The sequence below is a fragment of the Pantherophis guttatus genome, chromosome 18, assembly GCF_059756535.1.
Source record: "Pantherophis guttatus breed Tessera chromosome 18, ASM5975653v1, whole genome shotgun sequence".
Taxonomy (NCBI): Eukaryota; Metazoa; Chordata; class Lepidosauria; order Squamata; family Colubridae; genus Pantherophis; species Pantherophis guttatus.
The window spans coordinates 8154013-8171306 of NC_142080.1; the positions used below are offsets into that span (position 1 = coordinate 8154013).

Genomic DNA, 17294 nt, shown 5'->3' on the forward strand with positions numbered 1-17294 from the left:
TGGATTTCAACTCCCAGGAGTCCCCATCTATTTTAAAAAGTTTGCAAAATTAACTGCCTTAAATCTTTTCCGATAGGCAGCCAGCCGTAGGATAAACCAGAAAGGTTCGGCAAACATTCTGACTCTTTATCTACGGCAACTTTTTTATTGCAGAACTCTCATCAAATGATAATTTGCATCGAAAGGGAGCTGCTGGTGTCCAATAATCACAGGTCGAAATTTCGAATTTGTTTTCATTATTGATGTACCCTATTCCCCCGAAAATGAGACCCTGTCTTTTTTTTTTTTTAACCCTGAAATAAGTGCTTGGCCTTATTGCCATGTGCTCAAAAGCCCAATTGGGCTTATTATCAGGGGTGTCTTATTTTGGGGAAAACAGGGTAGCTGTCATTAACCAACCCATGGAAGGAGGAAAGTAAGAAAAAAAAAAAGTCCCAAAAGCCCCAACTACAGATTTAAAAAACAACCTTCTACCCTTTTTATATCTATGGAAAGCGGGAACAGCGGTTTGCGCAAGCGCAGTGAGAAAAGATGGAGGAGGAGGGCGAGCGGTTCCGTTTCAGTTGCAGGGTCACATAGAGCTATTCAATCCCTTAGAGTGGCGCATCTTTTTTTTTTTTTTTAATTTGATTTATATGCCGCCCTTCTCCGGAGACTTGATGAAGTGTCCTCTTTTTTTTTTCCTTTTAAGAAACTCCCCATACCCTTCCCCGATGTGAATCCACGCTTCTTTCGGGTTTAGTTGTCCCGAAGCTTCTTGTTCGCACGAAATCGCGTCATCCCGGGATCCCTTAAAAGGAGATGGGGGGGTCTACCGCGCATGCGTTGTCTCGCGCCGGGCAGGAGCGCGAAGCGAGACGTCTCGCGCTCGGAGGAGGGAAGGGGGCGTGTCCTAGCTCCGCGCATGCGCTTCGGCGCGCTCCCCCGCGTTTTCCCCTCAGAAAGCGCGTCGCTCTCGCGGGCGCCATTTTGAGCGGCCGCCTCGCCTTCTTTTTTTTTTTTTTTCCCCTCCCCCCCTTTTCTTCCCGCCTCTCGCGTCGCCCTTCTCCGGTTTCTCCTCAGGACCCGCGGGGCGCGCCATGCAGGCGGGCGTGAAGGTGTTCGTGGGCAACGTTCCTGAGGAGGCTTCGCAGGTAGAGCTTCGCGACCTCTTCGAGGCGGCGGTGCCGGGCGAGGTGCTGAAGGTGGCCCTCATGAAGCAGTTCGCCTTCGTCCACCTCCGCGACGACGCGGCGGCCGACCGCGCCATCCAGAAGCTCAACGGCCACCTGCTGCACTGCCACCGCGTCGTCGTCGAGCTCTCCCGCCCGAGGCCCACCCACACCGTCAAGATCTTCGTCGGCAACGTCTCGGCCGCCTGCACCAGCGGAGAGCTCCGCGTCCTCTTCCAGGAGTTCGGGCCCGTCGTCGAGTGCGACATCGTGAAAGGTAAGCGCCCCCCCCTTCTCTCTCTCTCTCTCTCTCTCTCTCTTTCGCCTCGAAAGGAGCGGTGGAGTTGTGGGGGGGGGAAGGGAGGAAAAAGCGCCTTCCGTTCGCGCAGATAGGCTGCCTCTGGACGGGGAGGCTCTGCTCCCGGCGCTCCCTTTGGCCGATGGCGGGTAGTCCTCGATTTACGACCGACAGATTTTTTTTCTCCTTCTCCCCGGTGGCCCCCCCGCCCCCTTAATTTCCATGGTCAAAAAAGGCACCTGTGGGTGAATTTGGCCCCGGTTATTATTTTTTTTTTAAAGGACCGTTCGTGCCACGGTTGTGAAGCGAATCGCAGTGAGGTAGTCCTCGACTTACGACCGGCAGGAGCCCCCCCTTTTCTCTCTCTCTCTCTCACTCTCTTCTTTTTCTCCCCTTTTTCTTTTGCTTTTCCCTCTTCTGTCCCCCCCCCCCGTGCTCTCTCCTTCACTTCTTTCTCCCTCCCCCCCACCCAAATTTCCATGGCCAAGCAAGGCATATGTGGGTGAATTTGACCCCCGTTTTTTTTTAAAGGACCGTTTGTGCCACGGTTGTTAACCGAATCGCAGTACAGTTAGTCCTCGACTTACGACCGGCAGACCCCCCCCCCTTTTCCTCCCCTTCTCCTTTTTCTTTTTCCCCTTCTCCCCCCTTCACGCCATCTCTCCTTCTTTTCTCCCCCCCCAATTTCCATGGCCAAATAAGGCATCTGTGGGTGAATTTGGCCCCAGTTTTTTTTAAAGGACCGTTTGTGCCACCGCAGTACAGTTACTCCTCGACTTACGACCGGCAGATCCCTTTTTCTCCCCTTTTCCTTTTTCTCCTCCCCCTGCTCTCTCTCTCTCTCTCTCTCTCTCTCTCTCTCTCTCCCCCTCCCTCCCTCTTTTCTCCCCCTACCCCAATTTCCATGGCCAAGCGAGGCATCTGTGGGTTAATTTGGCCCTGTTTTTTGTTTAGTACCATTTGTGCCACCGTTGTTAACCGAATTGTAGTACTAGTAGTCCTCGACTTACGACCGCCAGACTCTCTTCTTCTCCCCCCCCCGCCACACACAATTTCCATGGCCAAGCGAGGCATCTGTGGGTGAATTTGGCCCCGTTTTTTTAGCACCGTTTGTGCCACGGTTGTTAAGCGAATTGCAGTTAGGTAGTCCTCGACTTACGACCCACAAGGGAGCACCAAAAATTAAGTTCTTCAGTGCGACATTTGTTCAAGTGAGTTTTGCACCCCTCCCCCCCCAATTTTACAAACTTTCTTTGTTAAGGGAATCACTGGAGTTGTTCAATGAGTAACCTGGTTGTTAAATGAATCTAGTTCCCTCCCGCCTTGTCTTTGCTTGTCAAAGAAAATCGCAAAAGGAGATCACGTGACACACACACACACCCCGCGATACAACAACAGTGATAAAAATGAACCCGTGGCCAAGCATCGGAATTTTGATCACACAATTATGGGGAATGCTGCAAAGGTAACCGTGAAAAATGGTCATAAGTCAATTTTTTCATGGCCATTCTAATTTTCAACGGTCACTAAATGAACTGTTGTAATTTGAGGACTACCTGTTGTTAAGTTAGTAACCCGGTCGTTAAGAGAATCTGCTTTCCCCATTGACTTTGCTTGTCAGAAGGCTGTAAAAGGGGATCACATGACCCCTGGAACGCTGCAACCGTCATAAGTACATGCCAGTCGCCAAGCGTCTGAATTTTGATCACATGACCACGGGGATGCTGCAATGGTCACAAGTGTGAAAAAACGGTCGTAAGTCACTTTTTTCAGTGCTGCTGTAACTTCGGTCACTAAACAAACAGTTATAAGTCGAGGACTGCCTGCAGTGGAGGATGGTGGGAGGGGGTGTGTTAAAGGATCGGACTCCAGGGTGGCGTTTGGTGTTTTAATTCTCATTGCTCTGTTTCCCCTTTTCATCTATTCATTAGCTTTTGCCACAGCTCCGACGCCGACCAAACGCACCGGCGGGCGGTGGTTTGCAAAGACAAGAGACAAGGCCACCCTTTAATCCTTTGGCTCGGGCGCCCCCACACACAATGGAAAGGGCTGGGGAGGGAGAAGGGGGCCTTTTTCTGGGGGTGGGTGGTTGGATCGGACCCCGGTCGCCAAGGGACACAAATGATGGAGCGCAGTGCCATGGACATCTCTCCTTTGAGTGCCCTTGGGGCGGGAAAGAGGGCATTTTGGCAAAGAGCGAGCGAGACTCAGTAGGGACCGATAGGCCCGTCTTCTGTCAGCTGTTTCCTGTTTTATTAGTGTGGATTCCTTGCTGGGGGCAGCAGGGTGGCAGTGAAACATACAGCCTCCAGTCTCGGCCAGATTTTTTTTTATTATTATTTTGACAAATCACTCAAGGCGACAAAAATACCCAAACACACCTTTCTCCTCCACATTTTTTCCCACCACAACAACCCTGGAAAGTGGGTTGGGCTGAGAGAGGTACTAGCCCAAAGCCACCCAGCTGGGGGGACTAGAATTTATCATCTTCTGATTTCTAGCCTCGTGCTTTAATCATGGTTTGCTTCTGTTATAGATGGCTGCAGTACCCACAAAGGGGGGGAGAGGGGGAAGGGAAGATGAATCTCTCTGCCCACACCCCCATCCCTTTGCCTTGGGAAGCATGTCAGCAAAATATTAAGAACAGGAAGTTGGTGGTGGTTTGATGTAGTTGGAGCTCTGTTCTTTTCCCTCCATCTTGGAGCCAGACAAATATTTATCCTGTCTGGTTCTTCCAAGAGTCCCATTGTAGAGGTTGGATATACTACTTTTAGTATACTTTTAGATTTTTTTTCAATCTTTTTTTGCCATTGTTGTGAATCACTGCAGTTTTTAAGTGAATCACGTGTTTGTTGAGTCAAACCAGATTTCCCCACTGACTTTGCTTGTTGAAAGCTCACACATGGCAATTCTGTAACTCCAGGGCACTGCAACCATTGTAAATACATGCCGGCTGCCAAGCATGCAACTTTTGATCACAAGCAAAACCGCTTGGGTTACTACAATGGGCATAAGGGCAAGCACCAGTAACTTTTTTCAGTGCCGTCGTAACCTTGAATGGTTGCTAAACAAGAGGTTGTAAATCAAAAGACTTCAAAGAGGTTGAGTGGTTGGAGATATGGGTCTATATATTTTTGTGCCTGTGGTCAAAAGGAAGAGCAAAACATGTGCCTAGTAACAATCTTACTATTTTTCTGATAGTGCTTTTTTCCCTACTTGCAGTGCAAGTAGTCCAAATGTAAGGTTATGAAAGCATGGATTGATAGTCTTTGCTCGTGATGGCGTGCCACAGGTGGCTTGCGGAGCCATTTCTGTGGGCACGTGAGCCATCGCCCTAAGTTAGCTCCACTGTGCATGCGTGTGCGCCTCCTGCTAGCCAGCTGATTTTTGGGTCTGCCGCGCATGCGGAAGATGAGTGCACATGCCCATGCCTCCCTTCCCAGGAGTCTCCACGCAGCCCGTTTTAGATGCCAGGTAAGTACAGGGCTCGCGCGGAGGCTCTGGAAGACCGAAGAACGGGCCTACTGGAAGTCTCCAGAGGTTTCCAGCCTCCGGAGGGCCAGGGGAGCCATTTTCGCCCTCCTAGAGGCTCCAGGAAAGCCTCTGGAGCTTGGGAAGGGTGAAAAATGGGCCTACCGGAAGTCTGGAAACGGGCCATTTCCGGCCTCCAGAGGCTTCAGGGAGGCCTGCTGGGCCCAAAATGGGGTGAAAGGGGGTTGGGCGCATATCCGCGGTGGGGGGGAGCGCGGGAGGGGTCGCGTTTGCCTGTGCAGGAGGGTGGGGCAGTGGGGTGGTCATGCGTACATGCGCAGAGGGGCGGAGCGTGTGGGAATCATTGCATTATGGGTGTGGGCACGCCATCACTGGTCTATGCTAGTAGTCATTGATAGAAAACCTCCATGGTCCCTTCCGGAAATAGTTGTGGGAAATCCAGCATGATTCATCAGTGAACCAACTGAAGTATAAAACAATTCGGCAAACGTGACATAGATAAATCCCCATGGAAATGGGAAAAAGACATGTCGGGAAAACAAGTGAACCAGGTCAACTTTTTTGCGGTAGTTATGGATTAATATATTCTTAAGACTTAATGGGGAAAATATTTTGTTTCCATGAAAGAGCTGAGAAATATCCTCGAATGACAATATTTGTAGTGTAAATATAATTTTTAATCTTTTTATTATATTTAGGTGCCGCCCATCTCACTCTGCAAAGTGACTCTACAGAATTATAGAATATGTAAACTTAAAAGTCCATACTATTTGCAATGGTTGTGCTTCCCAGATTTTTTTCTCCAGTAATAGTTGGTTTGAAAGAGCTGCATGTGACTCAACCACTGAATGAATATGTATGCATGTATGTATGTATGTATGTACCGTATTTTTTGCACTATAAGATGCACCGGACCATAAGACGTTAGCTTTAGAGGAGGAAAACAAGAAAAAAAAATCTGCCTCTGCCTCCCAGCAGTATTCATCTGGCTAGCATCCTTGCAGCAAACAAAACAGCCTGGTCAGCTTCAGCATGTTATCGCAGCCCCAGCATGTGGCTCGTGAGGGCTCCACTCCGCTGTGTCCACCACTGCTCAAATAACCTGAGCTGCTGCTGCCGCCGAGGAACACTAGAGCATTTGCTGATGAGCAGTTGGATGGCCTCCCGGAATACCGCTGATCAGCTGTTCTAGGTGGCGGGGATTGCCGCTGACCTCCACCATTTGATAGTGGAGATCAGCGGCAATCAATCCCCACCACCTAGAACAGCTGATTGGCTGTATTCCAGGAGGCCGATCCAATCAGCAGATCGGCAGTGAAGGCTCCAGTGTTTCCCGGCGGCAGCAACCGGCGGCAACCAATCCCCTTCCCCCCGACCGCAATATTCACTCTATAAGACGCACAGACATTTCCTCCCACTTTTTTTGCGGGGGGGGAGTGCGTCTTATCGTGCGAAAAATACGACTATGTATGTTAAAATGTTTCTTTTGGAGCTTTGTCAAGTCTGCTGTACCAATGTGAATTTAGCAGGGAAAAGTCTTAACATATATTCTGCACCTGATGTGAAGTGTAGGAGATGCTTCCTTGTGTTCTGTGTTCTTAACCTACATAAACTAGTGGGAGAGACTGCACTGTAGAAAGATAACCATCATCTCGCATAACAACTTCTGCTGTTACTTGAAATTCATTTTCGTCAAAGCTATGAAGAATTCTACTGATTAAAGCCATGTAAAAATATAAATTTACTATGTGCTGTCCAAATTAAGCCACCAGTTTTACCCTAAAGGATCATTTCATTTTTAAGCCTTTTTAGCACAGTTCTAAGCGCACTACTTTAAAGTTTTTTTCCAAAAGAGAAAAGCCCAACCTGGTGTTAAAAGCTGTTACAGTTACATCGTATTTTTGCACATTTTCTGTTGAAGTAACAGCATGGAAATCAGAAGGAATTTCTGATTTCTTCCCTCCCAACCCTTTTATTCTGTGATCTGTGTCTTCTCCGTTTTTGGCTGGGGATGATATACTGATAGCATTCAAAGTCTTTATTCAGGATTCATACGGTGAAGTAAAAAGATGAAGCACCATGGAGATAACTGTTTTGGAAGGAACCTGTGAGATTCTTTAGTCCCAACTCCCTGTTCAGTGCAGTCTCTGATGCATGGTCTGTTCAACCGCTGCCTAAAAGGCTTCCAGAGAACAATAGGCAGCTCCTCATGAGACAGTCTGTTCCTACTGCTAAACAGCTCTCATGGGAAGCTTCTAGTGTTTGCCCGAGCCCAGTTCCAATTTTGCTCTCGGGGGATTAAAAAAAAAAAATTCAAACCTGTTGTGTCTTCTGCATGGTGACCCCCTGGGAATTAATCCTCCATTTTGTGAACCAGCTAAGCAAATCGTTCAGATGCTAGAGGCATTAGTGGGTGAGAGGGGAACCCTGGTGCTAAGGCAACAGATGTTTGGTATGAGCCATGGTGGCGCAGTACTGTAGGCTACTTCTGACTGCTGGCTGCCTGGAATTCGGCAGTTCAAACCTCACCAGGCTGAAGGTTAACTCAGCCTTCCATCTTTCCGAGGTGGGTAAAATGAAGACCCAAATTAGGGGCAATATGCTGACTAAACCGCTTAGAGAGGGCTATTGCTATCTTGTGCCTTGCTAGGTTCCAGTGGCCTCTTTGTTGTAGTGGTTAGAATTGCAAAGCCGCCCTCTATTGGACAGCCATCTGTCCAGGGTGGTACAGCCTCCTGCTTGAGCTCCAAGATCCCTTCCCTTCCCTGGTGGCACATTGGTTAGAATGCAGTATTGCAGGCTAATTCTGCGGACTGCGGAGTATGATTCTCACCTCAGCCTTGATTCAGCCTTCCACCCTTCTGAGGTGGGTAAAATGAGGACCCTGATTGTTGAGGGCAGTATGCTGACTCTGTAAACCGCTTGGAGAGGGCTGGAAAGCATTGTGAAGCGGTATGTAAGTCTAAATGCTATTCCTATTGCAGACAGAGGCTGCTTCCTAGCGGATACCCGCCGGTTAAGGCCTTTCTCTGTATCCAAGGTGTATGCCGATAGAAATGGTTTCCACTAATTAAATGTCATGTGTTCCTTATTGATAACCTTCTGTCTGCTGCTTTATCAGACTACGCGTTCGTGCACATGGAGAAAGACGAGGATGCTAAAACCGCCATTGAGCACCTTAACGGAAGAGAAATCAAGGGCAAAAGGATTAACGTGGAACTTTCCAATAAAGCTCACAAAAGGGGGATTGCAGGATACATTGGCCAGTTCGGCGGAGACGAAAAGAACAAAATACCAACCTTAGAGAACCTGCAGACCAGGAATGATGGCATGAGATCCAGTAACCTTGCCTTCTCAATGGGGAATCCGGGGTATTCTTCACTTGACTATGACTATCAGCAGCGGATGAACAGTAACACCAAATTCGACTCGAATGGCCAAGCCAGGCAGATCTCCCCTTCTTTCTTCAGAAGGGACCGGAGCCCGCTAAGACGCTCGCCCACGAGACCAGGCTACTCGCTTCCCATGACCGGTCAGCAAGCTTCCTACAGAGACCAGCCTGCAGCATCGCTTGGGATGGCCTACAGGCCTCAACCGACCACTGGGCAGGCAGCCATGTACCGAGCCCAGCCCTCGACCATGCTGGCCAATGCCTACAGAGCCCAGTCCTCTGTTGCCATGGGGTCCTCCAGTACTCAGGCAGCGGCGGCGGCCTCGGCATTATCATCCTATAATAATCAAGCCTATGGAACCCAGGCCACTGCTTCCCAAGTTGCCAGTTACGAAGCCCAGCCCTCCACAACGTACGCCGCTGCTGCTGCTGCTTATGGAGCCCAGACCGCTGCCTCCTACGCAGCCTCCTATGGAGCCCAAGCTACTGCTCTCTCCGCCTCTTATGCAGCCCAGCCGTCAGCCAACCAGTCAGCCTTGTACGCAGCTCACAGTCTATCAGCCCAACCTGCGTCCTATGGAGTCCAGTCTGCTGTGGGCCATGCTGCTACCTACGGGGCTCAGGCGTCGTCTGCGATACAATCTGCTTACGGGACTCAGTCTGCAGCCAGCCTGGCAGCTGCTTACGGCATGCAGGATGCGGCGACTGCGGCTGCTTACAAAACGCAGCTGTCTGCTTCGTTGCCCACAGCCTACAGAGCCCCAGCAGAAGCAGCCTATGCAGTCCAGCAGTCAGCTTCGGCCCCCGTAGCAGCAGGGTATAGGTCTCAGGCTGCAGCCTACAATGGGTTGGCCCAAACCGGGCAGCAGGCAGCTTCCTATGCGGGAATGTCCCAGGCAGAAAGTGCCGTTCTCCACCCACTCTATGAACGCACACGCCTCTCCCCGCCACGCGGAAGCCGTGAGGAACTCTACAGAAAAGCGGCTGCCATGAACAAGAGGTATGCCGCTTTGATCATGCTTTGCGCAGCAACCCCGCGTTCTGTCCGAGGAGCTCTCTGTACTTCCAGAGGGACTCCAGACGAGGCTCCATTCTGCAGTTTCTAGCAGGTGGTGGCAGGTTTCTTTCAAATCCTTAAATTTGGGGTGTGCCTGAAAACAGGAAGAAGGGGTTGGGAATGGGGCTCGCTTAACCCCCCTTGCTTCATTGATTCTGCCTTTAGATTTTTTCCCCCCCCCTCTCGGTTGATCCTTCAGCCCTTTTCTGTGCTTTTTCTATTTAAGGGAAAAGGGAGCAAAAGATAATTACCCTTCTAATTTACCTCTCTCCCAATCTGCATTATGACATGCATGTAAGAAGAAGAGACATCATAGGAACCAAAAATACCTGGACAACTTGGTGGAAGGTGCATGGGCTCTGCTTCCTGAACCTCCCCCTATCATATGAAAGTGAAGCTAAGCTCTTTAAGTTAGCTCCTTAACTTGGCTTGAGCACAAAGGTACTTAAGGGATGTGTTTGGTTCTTACCAGATCCAAAGCCTTTTTAAGTTTTCTAGGTTCCAGTCAAACATACTCTGCTCACTGTGCCCTCTATTTTGAGCCACGTTCAACTTCCAGGAGCCTGAATTGTTTAAAGTGGTTATGTAATAGGATAGAATTTGAGTCCAAGGTACAGAGACACCATAACCGAATCCTGAGCAAACTTTAAACGTTTTCCTGGCCAGATTATTAACTGGGAACTTTTCCTACCAGTACTGGGAGTTAGAAAGGAATGCAAGCGAGGATCCTTTATTCATCTTCCTGGAATTTAATTTCTGGACTGTAGTCTCATCAAGTCTGGAAGAGCTTAAGTGCTTTTCTTAAGCAGGAATTTATAGTTTAACTAAGCCACTAAGGGATTCTCTCCCTCCTCCAAAACACAGGTAAAAGGGCTCTAATTCTTATCAGATAGTAGAGGGGGGGAAAAAAATCTCCTTTGAATTCTTCTAAAAAGTTCCTGTCTGTGCTTACACCTATCAGTGCTGTTCTCTACCAGATATTTGAGGGTTGAGGGGGGAGGAGGCACAGCCGATATTTAATTGGGGCATTTGCCATGAGCCTCTTTTTCTTTTTAATTCACCAAATGTCTCTTCTCTTAACCAGGTACAGTTCTGATCTCTCAGATGACCGCCGTTTATCTGACTTCTCTGATTTCCGCCGCTTATCCGACTCCCCCCATGCGTACCGCCACTCGCCAACAAAAGCTCAACTGGATTATCGCCGCCTCCCCGAAATGCAGTCTGATGCCCGTTACGCAGGTGCCTATGGCGATTACTTGCGTAACGCACAACTGCAGCTGCATGCTAGTTACCAGCGCCGTCTGTAGAGGAAATTCCCCGCCTTCTGGGGTGGGACTCTGTTTCCGTGGCCTCCGCCGTTGTAACCCGTAGACCATAATCCCAGCTGCTGCGTCCTCAGTCAGCAGTTCGATTTCAGAAGATCCTTGTAGTCCTGACATTTCTTGATCATGGGTGCCCTAGGCCACGTTAGCTCTTAACATTTCTTTTTTTTGTTGTTGTTGTTCTTCCTTACGCCATGTAAAAGGTGTGCTATTAGTTGAGTTGTGTGTGCTGCCCCAAGGCGAACAATTTTATTTTAAAAAAACCTTTGGGTGATTGCCTTAACTTTGGCACTCTGTCTGGCCTCAGGAGCATCGTACATCGGTGCACACTGGACCTCTTAAAACCAAAGTGTGGCGTGGGAGTGGGGAGGTTTGTTTCGCACCAAGAACGATGATCACTTCAACTTCCTCGGTCTGGCCTTTCTCGAGATCCCGCCCAATGAGAAAACTATTCCACCTGGTTAAACCTTCATTTAATGATGAGAGAATCACCTTTTCAAATCGGCTCAGTTGCTTTTATGTAACGGCATCCTTCCTTGATTTATGACAGCCTAGGCTGGACAGGTAAACCTTATGTTAGAAGTGAGTTTAGGTTTTTTTTTTTTTTTTTTGGTATTACTGTAAATAAAATGGACTCGGACATTTTAGACCACCCAGTTGTGTTATGATTTTGGTGTGCGTTTGTGTATGTGCGCAAGTTCTCATTCGTTCACCCTTAACTTTCTTTCATCGGTATCTCTGTAAAACCAGCCTCGCCCAGCTTTGTCCCACTGGAGGTTTTACCCTGCGGCTCCTATCATTCCTGACCATTTTCCCCATACGGGTTGGGGGTCAAGATGTCAGTGATCCAGAATCGCTGACTGGGGCTTAGTCTGGGAACGAGTCCTCTAAAACAGGGGTGTTAGCAATTCCAGGCCCGGGGGCCAAATCCGGCTTAGATCTGGCCCGTGGAGCTGCCCTGGAAACAGCGAAGGACCGGCCCGCGGTGCGTCTGCCAGCAAAAACAGCTCGGGAAGGCCACATGCTCCATTTTCGCTGGCAGAGGGTTGCAGGAGGGTGTCCCAGCCAAAAACGGGGCTCAGAAGCCCGTTTTCACTGGTATAGCGCTGGGGCATCCACAGGCGCCTCCGACACAAGTGACGTCATGCTCGCCACGTCCATCCCAGCCCCCTGAGGTCAAACGCAACCCTGATGCGGCCCTCAATGAAATCAAGTTTGACACCCCTGCTCTAAAACATTCCCATGGAGGACTTAATTCTGCCTGGGGGTCCTGAAAGTGCAGACCCAGACGTATCAAACTCATTTGAATTCCTAAAGATCCATCTTTCCTGCTCCAAAGTGCGTAGCATTAATAGAACCGGCGTTACCTTTCCGTACGTGAGGAACTCGGTGCGCTTACAGTATTAAAAGACAAACCGCAGTTGCTAAGCTTTGTAATGCAGTACAGGTAGTTCTCGACTTAGGACCACAGCTGAGCCCAAAATTCATGTTGCTAAGCGAGATGTTAACTGAGTTTTCCCCCGATTTTCAACTTTTCTTGCCACATTCGTTAAGGGAATCACTGCCGTTGTAAGTTAGTAAAACGGTTGTTAAGTGAGTCTGGCCTCCCCATTGATTTGGCTTGTCAGAAGGTCGCCAAAGGGAATCACATGACCCCGGAACATTGCAACCATCATAAATACAAGTCAGTTGCCAAACTTCTGAATTTTGATCATGTGACCAGGGGAATGCTGCAACGGTCCCAAGTGTGAAAAAAATGGCCATAAGTCACTTTTTTCAGTACCCTTGTATCTTTGAACAGTCACTAAACAAACTGTTGTAAGTTGAGGACTACCTGTAGTTGTATGTACAAAGCTCTGTCCGCCCGTTGTGTTCTAGAGAAAAAAAATCACCATTTTCTTTCGGTCCCATTGGGACCTCCAAGCTGTCCATTTGTAAAAAAAACCAGACACCTCTCGGTTGTGAGGCAAGGTGAGTTCTCAAGATAGGGGGAAAGAGAAGTGTGCGGATATGACACTGGAAGGCCGGGAATACTTTTGTTTAAAGGGAGCTGTTGTGATTCCTGGCAACCCACTGTGCAAGTGTGTTGTGGCCTGTCGGCCGACGATCCTTCCAGCAGCCAAATCAAGAGGAGGAGGAGGAGGTGTGGGAGTTGGGGTCAGCATCAAGGCAACCTGAGAGCTCCGAGGGGGAAGAGGGAGTGGAGCTGTCAGAGAGAGAGAGAGGGGTGGAGCCTGGTCGTCCGTCAGCCCTCGGATGGAGTCGACAGCCCCCAGGTCTGGAGGTGGCTGATGAAGAGGAGGAGGAACAGCTGGGTTTAGTGACTGATCCGCAGAAGGGAGAGGAGAGGAGAGCAGTGGAAATCTATGGGCCGGCCGATTCTTGGGATAGAAGAGCCACTGCTGCTAGCGAAGCCCCATCCTAGCTCTGGGGATAAAAGGCAGGGGGTGGAGATGAATAGATGTGGCAGACAACTATTCACCATCCGGGCGGACGGACAGACTTGTCAACTTAAGGGAGAAACTTTTTGCCGGGACTGCCAGCACTCCTAATAAAAGGAATCTTGAGTTCACGGCAGAGGATTTGTCGTGTTTGGGGAGCTGGGTCAGAAGAAAGTGGCGAGGGTTGCTTTTTCCCAAAAACCAATGCTTGGTTTGTTCATTGTGCTAGACCGTGGCTTATTTAGCCATGGTTTTAATAGCGGGGCTTCTAATACACATCAATCAGATCAATTGAGAGTAGATTCGTAATCGGTTACATCCATGAATTTCACGTAATTCAGCCTCAAAAGAGCTACCTCAGGACTCCAAACTACGTTGAAGATTAAAGAAACTGGTTCCTGTTAACAATAAAAAAATACATCCAGAAGTTTGGGTCAGTAGGTCCTGAAGGACCCTGACCGGGTTCTCTCTTATAACAAGGTTAGAAGTAGGAAGACTTGATGATTCAATACTCCCAGTTAAAAGAACTTCGTTTTCCTTTCAACACAAATCGTTTTTCTGCTTTTCTCCACTACGAAAGACTGCATTCGGCAACAAGTGACCTTTGAGCAGTAAAAATAAATTTAAAATTGGGAAAGGCATTATGCACTGTAGCACCCCGACATTTAAATACTGCAAGGGATAAGGAACTTTAAATTTGATTATTTTTTTTTTTTTTTGGTTAACATTCAACTTAGCCGGTATTGTTTCTTGGCAAGATTTTTTGTGGATTCCTATGGCATTGTAATATGGATCCTGTCATTCATCCCTGCTTAAAAATCAGTTCATGTTGATAAGTATTTAATTGTGTCTGGGATTTATTTTTCTTATAGTATGCAAACTTTTTAAAATTTGCTTCTGAGAGTTGGGCCATTCCTGCCTGATCCACCTGTCTTGAGAGTACAAATAGTCCTTGACTTACGACCTCAGTTGAGGCCAAAATTTATGTTGCTAAGCGAGACATTTGTTAAAGGGAGTTTTGCCCCCTTTTACGACCTTGCCACATTGCCATGATTATTAAGTGAACCGTAGCAGTTGTTAAGTGAGGAATACGGTTCTTAAGTGAATCTGGCTTCCCTGTTGACTTTGCTTGTCAGAAAGTCACAAATGTTGATCACATAACCCCAGGATACTGTGCAACCATCATAAATAGTTACCAAACTGGCTGAATTGGAGTCACGTGACCAGGGGGATGCTTGCAACGGTCGTAAGTCCCTTTTTTCCATGCCATCGTAACTTCGAACTGTCACTTAATGAACTGTTGCAAGTCAAGGACTGCCTGTTATAGCCTCCAAGTCTAAATAAAACAGTGCCATTGGTTGTATAGGCTGACTAGCTAGAAAAAACATTTATGATTTGCTTTGATTTTGGTCACCATATTACAAAAATGATAAGACTTGGGGGAAAAAGCACAGAGAAGAGGAACTAAGATTTATTTATTTATTTATTTTGTCGCATTTCTATGCTGCCAAAGGGACTCCCAAGGCATGATCAAAGGCCTGGAGACTAAAACATATGAAGAACGGCTGCAGGATTTGAGTTTGGCTAGGCTAAAAAAAAAAGAAGGATTAGGGGTGACATAGCAGTATTCCAACATTTGGGGGGCTGCCACAAAGAGGAGGGGGTCAACTTATTTTCCAAAGCACCTGAAGGCAGGACAAAAAACAATGGATGGAAAGTAATCAAGGAGAGAAGCAACCTGGAATTAAGGAGAAACTTCCTAACAGTGAGGACAATTAACCAGTGGAACAGCTTGCCACCAGAAGTTGTGGGTGCTCCAACACTGGAGGTTTTTAAGAAGAGTCTAGACGTCTGAAATAGTCTAGGTTCTCATGCTTGAGCAGGGGGCTGGAGTAGAAGACCTCCAATGTCCCTTCCAGCTCATTCATTCTACTCTGAATTTCAACAACCCCATGAGTTGATTATTAACCAGTCCATTTTAGCGCTGCTTGTTGCATTAGTCCCGTTCCTTCCAAACGGCAACGGGAGCTCAAAGCTACAAAACCAACCGTTGATCCGTGAAGATGCTTTAAGATTTGGTCCATGAATTCCTGGGCATCTCACTGGACAGAAGGGGAATCCTGGAGAAGAATAAGGCACAAAGCTGCAGGTGAGAAGTAGGGAAAAAAAACTTGGACCTATTGGGCCAGTTTTGAGTATTGAGCAATGTCAGAGTTTGAGATGAAGGGAGGCGTTTCCTTTCGTCCCTTTACAGTGCTATAAAACTATGAAGTCCGTGGCTAACCATGGCATGGACTGATCGTCCTTTCTTTCCTTTTTTTTCTTTTTTCTGGTCTTGCCTGGAAAAGGGGTTATGTTGGGAATTTTTTAGATAATAATTCATCGTGTTGAGAACGGGCATATGTATCTCTTTGGACGGGACGCGGTGGCTCAGCGGCTAAGACACTGAGCTTGTCGATCAGAAAGGTCGGCAGTTCAGCGGTTCAAATCCCTAGTGCAGCCGCCTAACGGGGTGAGCTCCCGTGACTTGTCCCGGCTTCTGCCAACCTAGCAGTTCGAAAGCAGGTAAAAAAATGCAAGTAGAAAAATAGGGCCCACCTTTGGTGGGAAGGGAACAGTGTTCCATGTGCCTTTGGCGTTGAGTCATGCCGGCCACATGACCACGGAGACGTCTTTGGACGTCTCTTTGGCTTTGAAACAGATGAGCACTGCCCCCTAGAGGCAGGAACGACTAGCACATCCGTGCGAGGAGAACCTTTACCTTTTGACTAAGTATCTGCCACAAGCTTTTTTTCTGGACTCCTCCACTGAACTCCATGAACCCTCCTCGACCACAATGCCGCCCAAAATTCCTGTCGCAAAGTGGGACGGTTGTGAAGTGAGTTTTTTACCCCCATTTTACAATCTTCCTTGCCGCCGTTAAGTGAATCACAGCAGTGGTTCAATTAGTAACACAGTTGTTAAGTGAATCCGTTTCCCTTCTCTCCCCCCTCCCCCCCCACGTGTTGACAGGAGATTGCAAAAGGGGGAATCACACAAGACTTGGATACTGCAACTGTCATAAGTATGAGTCATTCGCCAAGCATCTACACTTTTATTTGACCACGTGGATGCTACGACAGTGTTTAAAAAAAGCACTTTCCAGGGCCGTTCTAACCTGGAGCGGTCGTAACTCGAGGACCCCCTAAATAGAGGCTGGGGCTGCCTTTACAAGTTTGCTAACTTTTAAAAGTTTGGTTTAAAGGTATTTTCGAAACCTGGTTTATTAAAACGGAACCCATTCGCTCGCTTCACGACACCCTGCCCGGGCCGACAACCGCGAGTCGCACCACGATAAGGGAGATTTGAATCCGGATCGTTCCCAAACCGAATTCAGACTCCCAAAAGTGCCGGAAAAGATGCGTCACCGAACCTCCAGTCCTTCTGAACCCAACTTGGGTGCGCTGCGTGCCGGAAGGCTTCCCCCGGCCCTTCTTCGCCCACGTGGGAACCAAGTCTCCCCTTTTCCCACGGGTCCCAATTGCGAGCGGAGACCCAGAGCCGCCGGGGGCAGCGTTGCGCCTCCCAAGTTTGGATCGCGATCCGGCGGTCCCGGGTTTTGCGAACCACTACCAACCTCGCACCCGCCGGGGAGGGAAAGGAAGCGGCAGAATTGCGAGAAGCGTCCGGGTGGGGAGGTGGGATCGGAAAAACGGAGACGTCCCGGCCGCTCGGGAGGATCTGCGCGCCCGATGATCGGAGCGGAGACCGGAATGTCAAGCTCCCGCGCTGCAGCCCGCCGTTTGTCCCGCCCGCGAGAATTCCGGAGGTCCCGCTTCGTCTTTCCGCGTACGAGGATCGGTGGGCGCCGCTTCCACAGCCGACTCTTATAAAGCCGTGGACGGGCGATCTTGCATTTCACGACCGAAAAAAAAATAAACTCGGATTTTTACAGCCATTTCGAGCTAAAACAGCCCTCCTCCTCTTTCGTCATCCTCCCCAATTTGCAGATTACACCCATTCTTTGGCAAACTTTCAGATAAACGGGACTATCCTTTAAAGCAGGGATCCAACCGTTGGCAACTTTACGACTTTGCGGACTTCAACTCCCAGAAGTCCTCAGCCAGCATAAAATCCGTCCACGAGTCGTAAAGTTTCCAACG

The 17294-nt window shown here is 48.7% G+C and overlaps 1 protein-coding gene across 1 annotated transcript; it reads left to right on the forward strand.

Moving 5' to 3' along the window:
- The first annotated feature begins 153 nt into the window (after positions 1-153).
- On the forward strand, positions 154-11363 carry LOC117669716 (uncharacterized). The gene is made up of 3 exons (XM_034424373.3): positions 154-1428; positions 8063-9332; positions 10474-11363. The coding sequence occupies exons 1-3, from the start codon at positions 1080-1082 to the stop codon at positions 10694-10696; spliced, it is 1842 nt and encodes a 613-aa protein (XP_034280264.1). The 5' UTR covers positions 154-1079; the 3' UTR covers positions 10697-11363.
- The last annotated feature ends 5931 nt before the right edge of the window (positions 11364-17294 follow it).